Source organism: Lissotriton vulgaris, chromosome 1_1, assembly GCF_964263255.1.
Source record: "Lissotriton vulgaris chromosome 1_1, aLisVul1.2, whole genome shotgun sequence".
NCBI classification, from domain to species: Eukaryota; Metazoa; Chordata; class Amphibia; order Caudata; family Salamandridae; genus Lissotriton; species Lissotriton vulgaris.
Window position 1 is genome coordinate 1072954922 of NC_141685.1, and position 13910 is coordinate 1072968831.

The 13910-nt window shown below is 45.2% G+C and overlaps 1 protein-coding gene across 2 annotated transcripts in view; it reads left to right on the forward strand.

Annotated features, from left to right (window-relative positions):
• The window catches only part of POLR2F (RNA polymerase II, I and III subunit F), a 75109-nt gene extending 61517 nt beyond the window's left edge, over positions 1-13592 (forward strand). Inside the window, exons 3-5 of one of the 2 annotated variants that reach the window (XM_086963238.1) lie at positions 204-334; positions 2017-2088; positions 13072-13592. In XM_086963238.1, coding sequence (XP_086819364.1) covers positions 204-334; positions 2017-2088; positions 13072-13162 — 294 coding nt within the window. In that variant the 3' untranslated portion in view covers positions 13163-13592. The remainder of the gene's footprint in view (positions 1-203; positions 335-2016; positions 2089-13071) is intronic. The other variant, XM_086963246.1, reaches the window with a different exon arrangement.
• Positions 13593-13910: the final 318 nt, after the last annotated feature.

Sequence of the window (13910 nt, forward strand, 5' to 3'; positions counted from 1 at the left end):
TTTTTTCCCATTTCTCGAGCCGCTCCTCTCCGCTGCTGACCTACTCACTTGTCTACACACCATGCTTTACTCCTCGTTATGTCTGTCTCCCCTCAGCAGCTTCTGCTTCCCCTGTGTGAAGAAATAAAAGATGTCCATGATATGCGACTAGTCTTTCCATGTGGCTCAAAATCCCCAATATCTTCCTTCTTTCCTGTACCCAGGAAGACCATGAGCGAGTGGAAGTCTTACCCTCCGGAGAAGGGCAGCAAGCCAACCAAAAGCGAATCACAACCAACTACATGACCAAGTACGAGCGTGCCCGGGTTCTGGGAACACGCGCCCTTCAGATCGCGTAAGCTGGACATGGGTCTCCTACAGTTTGCTTAAGTTTTTTGCTTCTTGCTGCCCATACGTCATGAGTACTTGTGCTTTGCAGGTTGTTCAGTGAAGGTAGTATATCTGCACTGAAACAGATATACAACCTGCTCTGGGTATTAAGGAAAGGTCTTGTTGTCTGTTTATTCCCCTCACACCGGCCTTTTGTTGGGTTTGGGGGAGAACTAGTGGTTGAACATCCAGAGATGGACTTAAACAAAGATTCACATAATTTGGCTCTTTGCAAAGAGTGCTTTTATTGCTGTTTACAAATGTATAATGCCACCGAGCATAGTGGGGCAAGCCATGGGATCTGATCCTGTTAAATGCAAAGTAATGCCACATGTTTCCATGAGCAGAAGTGCTTCTATAATTTCAGATATTGGTTTTCGATTGGTTAGGTGTCCCGAACCTATAGTGGATGCAACTATAGGGCTCTTGAGGTGGGCTTTATTTACTCTGTGTGACGTTCATCCTTTGGCTGGGTGGTTTTGCTGGTTAAGGAACTGTTCAGCATACGGAAGGGAGAGGATGGAAGTAGAAAAGCATCTCTATTTGTTTTGTGGTACATAATCTACAATGTGCCTAGTTCAGGCCATAGCACAGCCTTGCGACTCGTGTTGCCCACAACACTATTTTCTCCTTTGCTGTGCTGCAGGATTGAGTTCTCCTATTCCTTCCGGATAACTTTTGTGCGATTTGTAGTCTGTATGTGCGTTTGTGTGTAAGCAGATGCACTGCATGTGCTATACGTTTTCTTGTGCATTGTGACTGCTAATGCTGTACCTGTTATATGTCTGAGCGACACTTGTACTAGAGTAAAAAAAAGTCCTCTCAGCCCTTGTATGCTTAATTGCCTGAGACCTATGCCTAACTATACTATCCATGCTACATGAAGGACCTCTACTCCTCTTTATTTATGTGCTTACTGATCACAACTCACTGAAATGGCATGAAAAACAGGAAAACGTGAATGCAAAATGAAACGGGCATCACAAGTATGCCGCTAGCAAAATATTTTTATTTCAGAGCTCTGCAGAAGAGTAAGTAATGAGCGATGTGACAAAGTTGAAGCTGAAGGGCATTGCAGAATGTGGTGCCATAGACCCTGTAAAATCGATCTCAACAGAATGCTCCTTGAAGCGAGGGAGCTCGATCTCCGGGGAACACTTGTGTTTTATGTTACCAGCAATGGAAGATGGGGCAGATCTGCACCTTCCTGCAGCATGAAGCTGCTATAGTGGCAGCCATTGAAGATTGTACTTGTGTAGGGCGTTTGGAAGATGAACCACCATGTTCTGCAGCTTCAATGTCAAAGATGGGAAGACGCATTGCAGTAATTAAGCCAGGGCAAGATCATGCCAGGTTTTTTGCCTTTTATTTTTTAGGAAATTTAAGCTAAACAAAATATAGTACGTTAATTATCTCCAACTGCCCGTTCATATCAAACACATTTCATATGTCTTATTTTCTTGTCTTAATCTGGGCTCCTGAAATTATTCTAGTGTTATGGAAATTGACTGCGGAGAGTATGATAAAACATGAATTCCTGCTCGTTCTGGTCTTGGAGGCACAATGCGGCTTTGAGTATGCGCCTAAAGGTTTACATATTGCTTAAACGTTTTCCTTTAATTATTATCTCTGTCCATTCTGCCATAGGATGTGCGCTCCTGTGATGGTGGAATTGGAAGGAGAGACTGACCCACTGCTCATCGCCATGAAGGAGCTGAAGTAAGTGTGGGAAGGAAATATCAACCTGTGAAAACGCACTGTACCTAAAGTAAATCAGAAGGGAACTGCCTCTGCTCGTTAAAAAAAAAAAAGGTGTTAGTTAAGTCAAGGGCTTCTCCTTAATAAGACACCTATGCCTGTGATGTTCAGCTTTGAAGGTAGCCCTTTCTACCTGACCTCTAGATGTATCCTAATTAATAATGCTGTCTACTAAGTAGTTTGTTGCCTTTTTAGGTCTTGCCTAGCGATGCAGCGCATGCGCTGCTCGCCTTGGTTAGATCTATTGTCGTTGCTTTTTGGGCGGAAGGGAGACATAAGATGTGCACGCGTACGGACAGGAGATGTGCACTCCGTACACGTGTACATCTGCGGTCCCCGTGTAGGGCTGGCATTTCAACACAGCACGTGCATGGCGCGCTTTCACTTTCCCTCCCTTCCTCCCCCCGTCAGCTCCAGATCATATCGGGAGCTCCCGGGGACCCTGCACTGCATCAGCAGTAACACGCACATGGCGCACTTTCACTTTTTCTTTGTTGCGTCTCTCTACCCTCTGAGACTACTGTCCCTCCAATCGCTCTCCTTCCGTCTTCCCTAAATATCCAGCCTTGCTTTCTGGTTATCCTGTTACCTCTTCCTTTTTCAGTGAGCTGAGAGGACTGAAACAGTCCACAATACGCGCTGGTCACACCGCGACTGAAAGTGTTTTTTGTAAATGCATTTATATACTGCCTACTACCCCTTGAAGCGCTTTATGGCGCGTAGCACAGCACTCGGGAACACAAAGTGCGCAAAGTTACTAATCAATACTTAGTAGTGCCCACTGTGAATTGAGCCACTTCTAGCGGCTAGCTCTCATGGATTTTGGCAGTTGAGGGACAGGTGGCTCAGAGAGACACAATTATTTGCTCAGAATCACAGTATTCGGGCAAGCTTGGAAGCTGGTATTCATTTACACTAAACAGCATTTCGTCACCTCTAGCTTTGACTAGGTGGCTTTTTGACCAAAGCTGCTAGGGAGGCTGACAATTGGAAGGGTGCGGGAGGAACGACAAACACATGTTATGTTAGATATACCGACCGATGCAGGTGTTAGCCTTGGGCGCCTTCTTCGGTACTAATTGTTTCTGGGTGTCTAAGGGCACTTTTTAAATGTCTTAGATAGATTTTTAAATACTTACATACTAACTTGTAGCTTCTTATACCTGACTTTGCAAACCACCACACCCTCTGCCAATGTGAAGTTTCTGATCTACACCAACCTCCAGTGTGTATTCAGTATATTTATGTGAAAGTATTCGCAATTAGGGAGATTCTAAGAATTCCAAAAGGGATTTGCGTGCATTTGGGCTATCCTATGGGCAATGCAAGAGGCTGTACAATGCTTTATATTACGCATGTGTAATCTCGCGCAGATCGCGCTTATTACGCTCTACCCTCTGAGACTACTGTCCCTCCAATCACTCTCCTTCCGTCTTCCCTAAATATCCAGCCTTGCTTTCTGGTTTTCTTGTTCCCTCTGCCTTTTTTTCCACTGCACCTTTGTCCCCCACCTCTCACGTTCTTCTCTTCCTTGTTTCACTCGCCCCTTCCTTCACTCGCTTTTTATTGACTACCTAAACTTATATCCCTCCTGGTGTGCCATGGCCTCCATAGCTGCACCTTTCTCTTTTTTCCCGTCTTTTCTGCTGCAGTCTCTCTTCCGTTTGTCTCTCCCTCTACCCCTGTTTCACATCTTTCTTTCCCCCTTCCCTCTGCCTCAGCATCTCTTCTTTCTCTCTCGATTTCCCCATTTCTCCTCCTTTACCCTGTCTCTCTCTACTTTCCTTCTCACTATTTTCTTTCTCCCCTTTATCTATTTTCTCTGTTTTCCGTTCTCTTCTTCTCTCTGTCCCTTACCTCTGTCCTATCCTTTTTCTCCCCAGTTATCCGCTCTCACCTCCTCTCACCGCTCTCCCCCTCACCGCCCTCCTCTCCTCTGTTCTCTCTGTGTCCCCCCGGTTTCTCTACCTTTGCTCCTGGCGGTCTCTTTTTAAGGTCTCCCCTGGACCTCCTTCCTCCGGAGAGGGTCAGCCTGTATCCCATCACGCCTCTCACATTGCCACCGCGCAGAACTGCACCCCCCCCTCCCCCGGGCCTCAGAGCCCTGCCTGTCCTGATGGGGCCTGCATTAACACAACACTCCTGACACTGATAACTCTTGCAATTAGACGTGTGACTTGGTATGGGGGCGGCTGGGCAGCGCCGACACCTGCGCACCCCTGGTACAGATGAGACCGTCATACCCCAGCTCTCCCTCTTACCTCCTCAGGCTGTTACCTGCCCGCGTGAAGGCGGACACGAACGTCACCACGTGCCGGGGCCTGAGGGGGGCCATGCTTTCCTCCCAGCACCCACTTTGTATCCCCTTCTCTGAGGTTACAGTTCTGTTTCCGGTCCTGAGGGCTTTTAGATTGTTAATCTGATACTGTGACCTTTCTCCTATTGCTGTTATTGCAGCATCATTAACAGGTGAGGTCTCTGTGGTCTGGGTACTCCTGTGCGGTAAATAAGAGCATCTGTTGTTTTGTTTTTTTAGATCTGGCTTACACACAGCTTTAGCCAATGAGCTGTCTAAAACAAAGGTTATGGTAATTGCATTACAGCTAGGGGCAGTAATAAGCAGTGCATTATGGGGTCACAAGTTTTATAGTTAGCTCACTAACGTAAAAGGGGGAAATATCAGTGGTTCTTCAGTTTTGAAAAGTACAGTTTTTGAGAAATTAGACCATATTGGAAAGTTTATGACGAATTAACACTTATATGAACCATCATTATGAGAAATGATAGACTGGTACCTTCATCAAATGTCAAAGACAAACCTCTCAGATTGGCCCACGAGGGTCATATGGGTTTCACAGGAACAAAATAAAGATTAGGGTCTGAGTATTGGTGGCCGTATATGGACAGTGATGCTGAGAGATGGGTGCAACATTGCTATGTGTGTCAAGATGCCAATAAAACTATGTGCACACTGTCATATTTCATAACCCCTGTACCTATACCTGAAGGTGCCAAGAAGCTGTTTGGTGTGCACTGCACTTTATAAGTGCCATTCCCCCTTGTTTCCTTCCTCTATACTATAAAGTGTATAATTATCTAACTTTTTCTTGGTAACAATTCATGCCTAATCCCAGTGTTCAATCAGCAAGGTGGGCAGGCCGATGTAGGGTGAGTATTTCTTTGCTTAAAGTGCAGGGGAGTAGATTCTTTTACAGGTCTCGCCTAGGCAGTGCTTGCGTTGTCTGCGAGACATGCCGTATTCAGGATATGACCTTTAAAAGCTCGACCCATTTTCAAGGACTGACCCTGTTACATGTGTTGTTACTCAGAGCTTGTGAGCACCATTTCTTTCTTTAAGCTGGAGCAGTCGAGAACAGTGCTTGTGGTTTTCAGAGCTCTTTTGTAAAAAGGGTTATATATCTTGCTCTTATCTTGTCACATTTTCTGTGCATTCAAAGACCGAGGTCTGTTTTGGCTGGAGCTGCCTCCTCCTCCTACCTCCTGCTTTTGAAACGCACGACCTGGCATCACGGTCCCTGCCTTCCTATTGCTGCTGCCGCCTCCGTCTCAGAGCTCCACAAGCATTGCAATGCAATAGGTCTCGCATTTGCGAGCGTTTGAGATACTGGCATTGTAAATGACAATGCCTTTTATCTATGTGTTTTGGAAACCTGCACGCGGTGCGTAAACACACACTTTGTAGTATAGTTGTTGCTTACAAAAAGCAAAACTGGCAGTAACTGCGCCTCTTTTTTTACTGCCAGTCTTGCTTCTAGTAAGCAAGGACTATAAATACCAACTGCTTATTCACACACACTTGCAGATTTCAAATATACATGAATAAAAGGCATTGTCATTTACAATGCCAATAGCTCAAACTCTCGCAAATGCGAGACCTATTGCATTGTAAATGCTTGTTATGGTCTGGGATGACCGCACAGCTGTCAAAAGATAATTATGTGATCATCACTAGAAAGTGCTTTGGCTCCATCCATATGTCGATAGCCAGGAGTACTAGTGTTGATTGGGCAGTTGTGTGCTTCAACAAACAAAATTGCCTGACCTCTACAGCTGTGATCATTTTGTTCTATTTCTGCGGCTGCCAAAGCTTGAACTTTCAGGGGTAATCACATTATATATATAAAATGCGAGTCTTTGTTTTCCCGGTGAATGCGACTGGGATTCCTTTTGCGGAGGTATATATATATATATATATATATATATATATATATATATATATCGGTTTATTTCCGTCAATCATCTCTTCATGTGTATGTGTGATTACACACACCATTACTCTGCCTCCCGGCTTAGTAGGGTGGGGTTAGGAGCAATCAGTGAGGGCAGTCAACAACAACTGCGCATGTTGGCAGTAATGGCCGGTAAGTTTTGGAGGGAGGGTGGGGCCGACGAGACACTCTCACGCACACTTACACATAACACGCAAAGCAATATATTCACACACACGCACACAAACTCACCTATTCACAATGCTCCCTTCACCAAACATTTATTCATACACACACGCACACAAACATCCATTCACAGCACTCTTCACCAAACATACATACATACATTCATGCACCAAACAGTTTAAAAGAAAAGCAAACACTTACCTGCAACCAGCTCTTCCTCTGAGGTTCCAGGAGGCTTGAGACTGCTGCCTACCCTCATTGTCTGTCCTAAGGACAGACAATGAGGGAAGGCTGCAGTCTCAACGTCATCACAGAGTGGGATGGGGTCAGTGAGACTGCTGACCCCACCCTACGCTGTGATGAAATGTCACTGATTGACACTCGATCCTGGGCGCTTCAGGGCTTAAAACTGAAGCACCAAGGTGCGAGGTAATCAGTGACACTACCCCTCATCACTGAGAGGAGTGCTTCAGGGACCTTTGCTAAGCTGAGTATGTCGGGCCTACAGGAGCTGTGACTTACTCAGCCCAGCAAAGTTCAGCTCAGGCAGCCAGGAGCCTGCGCTAAATACGCATGTTTGGCTCCTGGCTGCTTGAAAGGAAAGTGAACAGTGTCTGTCATGCTGACCTTTCTGCAGCCTGACAGACACTGTTCATGAGGGGCGAAAGGTGGAGAGGTTTGGCCCCTCGGCCCCAATGGACCTGCCGCTCCTTATGGTCAGTGCCTTTCCCTGGCCTGCCTGACATGCGCAGTTTTCAGCACTCTTACCTCTAGAATAAAGAAGCTGGAGGGAGTCTAAGCCGCAGTCCCCCGGTCTCCTGATGCGCTGCGAGTTGTCCTGACCTGACCAATCCAAGTGCTGCTTAGCCTGGATTGGCTGCTTTTGCGACTCTAGGCAGAGAACGCAGAACCTGTGACTTGGCATGTCCAGGGAGCATATTCACCAATCACTGCACTGCCTATTGTGAATGCATGCAGTGATTGGTCAATCTGCCCTAGCTCTCAGCCTCACTCGCTGTCTACCCTCCCCTCTTTGTGCGTTGGTATATGCCATTATACAACAGGGAGCTTGGAGAGATAGACTCGAGAGGAGAGCTCCCGGCCTGACCTCACCATCGTGGTGGCCCCTTCACTGAGCCGATGCAAAACCTCAACAGGATTCAGACAGTGTCTGAGACTGACAACTAGTGAGTAGAGAGACTTGTTTTTCAGTTTTATATAGCGTAAACTTTGAGCGCTTTACAACCCCTCACTGCCTTTTATGTAACTTCAAGAGACTCGTTTTTCAGTTTTATATAGCGCTTTACATGAACACCGGTTACTAGGACATATAATATGTCCCGCTGACTGGTGCTAATGTAAAGCGCTCCAAGTTTGCGCTATATGAAACTGAAAAACAAGTCTCTTTTGAAGTTACATCAAAGGCAGTGACGGGTTGTACTATTGCAGCGTTAAGGTTTTGGACATATTCATGTTTTGAATCACAGGACGTTGAGCCCACATGAGGCTCGAACCTGCTTTCTCAGCTTGAAAGTAGGCTGCTCTAGCTTTGAGCCATAACCTCACCTATAAGAACAGAAGCATTTTCAGTATTATATATACTACAAAGTCCTAGTTTCTGCTTATTTATCTTATGCAATTTACAACCATTGACAAATCCAATCAATAGTCCTGGCTTTCTGTATGTGTAATGTTACTTGTGTTATATATCTGGATGAATGAGAAGCAGCAAAATCCCAGTGGGGCACACACAGTGCTAAGCACAGATTTTTAACGTGTGTTTTAAGCCCCGCCCTTAATTACAGTGGCCACGCCCCTATGAGAGATAGCCCCCCCACCAATGTTTTTTCATCCCACTTAAAGCCCGGTTGGTCACTGAAAGAGAATGATGGTGGGTGCTCACAGGCAGGCAGAGAAAGAAACCATGTAGGTGCCTTAGAGGTCGGATGCTCATGCTGGTTTCAATGCGGTGGCCTAGCTTATTAATGTAATAACTGCACTGCCACAATTGCTTTATTAACCTTCTTGCTTTCTCAAATATGCTTGAAAATGCACCATTTGCCCACTCTTTTTTTTTTTTTTTAATTTTTTTGCGGGGGACAACCCCAGCCACTGCAAATTTTACACCTACCACTTTAAAATGTCACCAGCTGCCACTGGGCATTAGGGAAAAGTAGGTTAGTAGCCAATGGCCTACAGACTCCTCTGGGTTGCTGTGCCCCTTATATGACAACTTCCTGTACGAAGTGGGCTTAACCCTGTCCCAGTGTTCCTAGGTTTGCCGTCACCAAGATGGACACTTCTGAAAATACGTACCCACATCATGTTAGGCCACCTTAAGGGTGGTACTAGCCTGGGGGTGGGCAGGCCTACATACTAACTAATTTCCCACTTTACCAGGTGCCAATGGGTTCTGTACGAAGGGGGTCGACTTCCTTTCCTGTGAGGGGAGCCACATTTGCATTTCAAAGGCAGCATCTTTAGAAGCTAGCCGGCCAAGGAAGGCTAATCAGCAGGTCATCCTATGGCTGTGTTTCTGACCACCTGTGAGTGAAGGCTCTCACCCTTGGAAGTAAGACACTTGTCTCTGGAGGTAGACTGCCAGAAACCAGGCTGCCAACACACCAGAGGCTGGTAGGTTTTCAGGGAGCACCTCTAAGTTGCCCTCTGGGTGCATGTATTAATACATCCATCCAAGAGTCAGTGTGGTTTTATTAATATGAGATGTTTGAAACCAAACATCCCTGTTTTCAGTGATGTTATGTCACTAGTTAACTTCTTTATACTAGTGTCCAGCACATGTCATAAAATGGCTTCCCTGGTCACTTGCACTGATAGTAATGGAACTGGCTAGCACATGTAATACTAAGCACCGTGCCTTAGGGCAGTCAGGCTTGCTGTAGGGGTGACTTACAAATGTTGCATGCAGAGTTAGGGAGCATTGCTCACAGGGATGTCATTTTGTGTTTTCACTTTTGTCTGCACCAAAACACGCAGCCTGCAATGGCAGTCTGGCATCTGTTTGGTATGGGGTCCCTTAGGTTGGCACAATTTGTGCTTCAACCCTTAGAAACCCTCTTTAGTACCTCAGACCCTAGGTACCAGGAGTACCATTTACTAGGAACGTACATAGAGTTCTAATGGTATTGCCAATTGAGGGAGACAATTGTACCGTTTTGGGAAATAAATCTGGCATTGGGGACCTGGTTAGCAGGAACGTAGAGCACTTCCAGTCGAAATAACATTAAATACTAGGCGAAAAGTGGGGTCGACCATATCAAAAAGGGACACCTTCCTACACTGCCTTATGACTCTCTTCCAGGTTCATGTAGATGGATCTCCTCTGATTGGCTGCCCACTCTGAGAAGGTGTCTCATACCCTGTTCTCACTGGGTGTTTGAGGAGATTGGCTCAATAGTTGAGAATTGTCTCTTAAAAGGGCACTTACTCTGGGGCTACTTGGAAGGTGCCTTCTCTGGATTTCAGACTTGACACTGCCGTTGGAGTAGAATCGAGCATGAGATTATAAGGGATGAGAGCAGTTAATTGACATTGTGTTTAGCAAAGTTGAGGCAGGCAAAATAACAGACAGGCTGTTAGTGACTGGTTGAACGGCTCCCTGGCTGCTATTGTTTACATAGGAAATAATAATGGTCTGGTGTAATGTTTGGACTTTTTTTAATATTAAATCACTCTTTAGCTCCCTCTCCCCCTTGCACGAAGGAAAAAATGCTGTAATTCCTACTCTATAGGTTGATCTCCATCAACTACTCTAGCTGTAACTAGAATATCTCTGTTCCTTCCTCACTCAGTGGTACCTACGAGTTAGTCATTCTGCGTCCTGTTTGATTCGTGACGTTTCTGTCTCTCCTCAACAAAGTGCATTTCCATCACTTGAAGCACCGAACGCCTTAAGATGGGGTGGTGGGGGTTGTGTATTCACCACGTTGACTGGTCCAATTGCCATCAGCCCCAGATTTTAAATCCAGAAGCCATCTTGCGTATCAGCTGAATCTGAGCTTGAAGGAGCAACACCCTCTGCCCACCTTCTACATATTGATGAGCAGCAGACTCCTCTGTGCACCCATTCATTGGTGAGTGGAAGCTGGCACTACTTTACCAGCAGGCTCAAGTTTGTCAAAGGTGCCCTGAGGAACTCGTAGCTGGGGTCAGACAAAACCTCAAAAGTAAGTGCTCCCCCAAAGAGTAGACATTGCATCAACTGCTTTGTGATAGTTGAGTGAACACTTCTTATGAGTGGCCACACACCATATGAGAACCACTGATATGGCAACCGGGTAGTGTTTGCATCTTTTGCCAGTTAACTGGTACCCAGCCTGGCATCTGACTTTCACATTGGCACTTATGGAGTCCCAGTCAAAACTCTCCAGGAGCGGGGACATTGTTGGCTCACCTTTTGTTGCCTGCTCTTGGGAAGTCCATCCGTCTGATGCTATTGCTCGACCCTTTGCAGCCAGGGATCATCGTAGCTTATACCTGGCCCTCCATTGAAGATCTTGCGGGCAAAGGTTGGCTGAAAGGGGATCACAGTTCATGGGGGAATTAGGGTGACTGTTCGTCAGGGAGAACCCAGTGGCTTGCTGATATAGCAGGCCTGAAATGCAGCATCCTGTTTCAGAGCCTTTTGGAAAGTGTCCTTTTCCCAAGAAGGATCCGTTTCTTTTCATGCTTACACCACCTGTTTACCTTTCTATCCCTGAGAGGTCTACAAACTCCTTTGTTCAAAGATTGCTCCGCAGCCCGAATACCTATGGGTACTGGATGACAGAAACACATGAATTCTGTGAGTACTGGGAGCTTCACAATACACACTAAAATATTAGGTAATAAGGTGGCCATTGGACTTCCTGTGCCCATGCCTGTCTCTTCTCCTAGCTGGGATTTCCAACTGTTATTCTAGCTGTAGTAAATGTTATGGTTTCTCTGAACTTTTCTTTAGGTTCATAACATCCTTTTTACCATCAAATGAAATGGTTTTCATAATTGGAATGGCCTACGCAAGGTTATATCCCTCATTACTGCTAGCCTGCCTAGTTCAGTTCTTGATTGACTCCCTGTTACCCCTCTTCTTCTGGCAATGTTTTGTTCTATAGTACCACAAAAGACACACACAATGTGATGTGTGACTTCCTGGGCGATATTCACCCTGCTCCCTACTCGTTTGTGTGTATTTGTACTGCGAAGTTCTGCCCATGGTCTTCGCTTTTTGTTTGTGACACCTGTGCTTTAAGAAGATTTTGATTTCAAGCTAGCCTTTGTGCAAGGTTGCATCCTGTTTTAATTTCCTTTGCACCCTACCACTGCATTTGCTCTGTCTAGCTGTTCCATCTAACTTTTAGATGCCAAAATTGTGCATGTATTATAACTAGGAACCCTTTTTAAAAGATGTGCATAAGGGAGAGTTAAAGCTGTACATAAGAAAAAGTGTAGAAAGGGTAGTAACATGAAAGAAAGGTCACAGCAAAGCATCGTTAACCGTGAATTTTAGGCAGGGCAAATATGCATTTGGAACATATTTGCACAATACATGTATTTGCAGAAGCGGGCCTTAGGTGAGTTTTAGTGATATGGGTTTCCATGGAGAGTTAAGGAGGAAACTCTGGGAGAGTCATCTGGCTGTGTTTTAAAGGCTTAGTAGATGAGGCTTCAGAGTACAGTGTAACTGAGCAAGGTCCAAGGATTTCGAAGGACTGAAACTTTAGAGGCACAGGTTGGCCTGTGAACAGTTATCATGTTTTGCTAGGCAGATTTGAACGGAGTGAGGTCAGATGCTAGAATATAGCTGAATAGTGCTTCATGAGTGGATCTGCAGAGATTTGTGGGAAGATTTTATTTATGCTCTGTGTGGCTGAGAAGACTACCTGCTTGGATCGGTGTAGTGAGGCTGGTGCATGTCTGTGGAGGTTAAACTATTTTCTTGGGGCAGTTTGATGAAAATGTCCAAGAACTGAAGCTCTGCAGTTGTCTCAATACTAATCCTTTAAAGTTTAATCATGCCTAGAATGTTGATTGGTGGCTTTGTGAAGGGAACAGATCTAATTGCAATTGGAACCTGGTTGCTGAATCAAAAAGGAGAGGCAGGACTTGTCTCAATGTAGACTCTACCGTTGTATGGAGTTTCAGCCTATAGAGAGAGGGTGCATTGCATTCGATGTAACCCCTAGATCCCTCACCTGTTTAATGGTATTTTAAAACTTCAATCTATTCAGGTTTTTCTATGTTTCTCAGTTCCATGGGACTGTCAACTTGCCTGCATCAAAATGTAAGCTTTCTTATCACGTTTTATTCTAATATGCTCCTACATTTTTGTTTTTACCTCTGTGATTTTCATGGACTTGATTCCTTCTTGTTCCTCCGTAGCCAGTGTCTGTGTCAGTTAAAGAATGCGCGAGTTGCCTGATGCTTTGTGCAGTGCTGCACTTGGGTGTGTTTTAAGCCTTTATCGAAGGTGTGCCTGATGAACACTGTATGTGAGTCTGACTTCCAGTCTTTACTTTCTCCCCCTCAGAGCCCGGAAGATCCCAATTATCATCCGACGGTACCTGCCTGATGGGAGCTACGAGGACTGGGGTGTGGACGAGCTCATCATCACAGACTGAAGCCCTAATCGCTTAAGGCAACCCCTCTTACGTTACTTTCAGAAGTCATCTTCTGCTCTGCTGCTTCTCTTATATTCAGAAGTTTTACTGCATCTGGCGGCCATTTTCCTCAAGTCGTGTCCTTTTCCCAATATGTGGCCATTTTCTTCAAGTCGTGTCCTTTCCTTCTGAAGTCTTACTCCACCATGCGTCTAATCTTCCTCAGAGCATCATCTCGCCTTCAGAAGCCTTTCTCAACCCAGCATCCGTTTGCCCTAAAATCGTTGCTTTTCCTCGCCTCCAGAAAACTTACCACTGTTCACTGGCTGACGTCTTTATCATACCTACTCATCTTGAGACACTTTTGTCTGCTGTTCCGATGATGCCCCATGCCCCTTCATGTACAGATTTAACACAGATTTTTCATGATTAAAATTTATTTTGGGAAATACTATTCTCTACTCAGAAGTCTACGAGCTGTAAAATCTGTCTAGAGTGTGTTCTGTGGAATCCTGTTGTCCTTGCTACATTATTTGTATCGGATGGTTGTTACACAGAAATGTTGAGCTCTCTGTAACCTTCTAGTACATGCAGGCTTGCGGTTTTGGATCTGTAACTACATTTAGCAGCTGAACAAATTAATATGAACCAGTTCATTGCCAACTTTTTATAGGCATCCATTATTTAAGATGGGCATTCAGACTCCATGCATAATGAAAGTAATGTTGTATTGCGTATGCTGTAGTTATTTTTAGTTTAAATATATGTT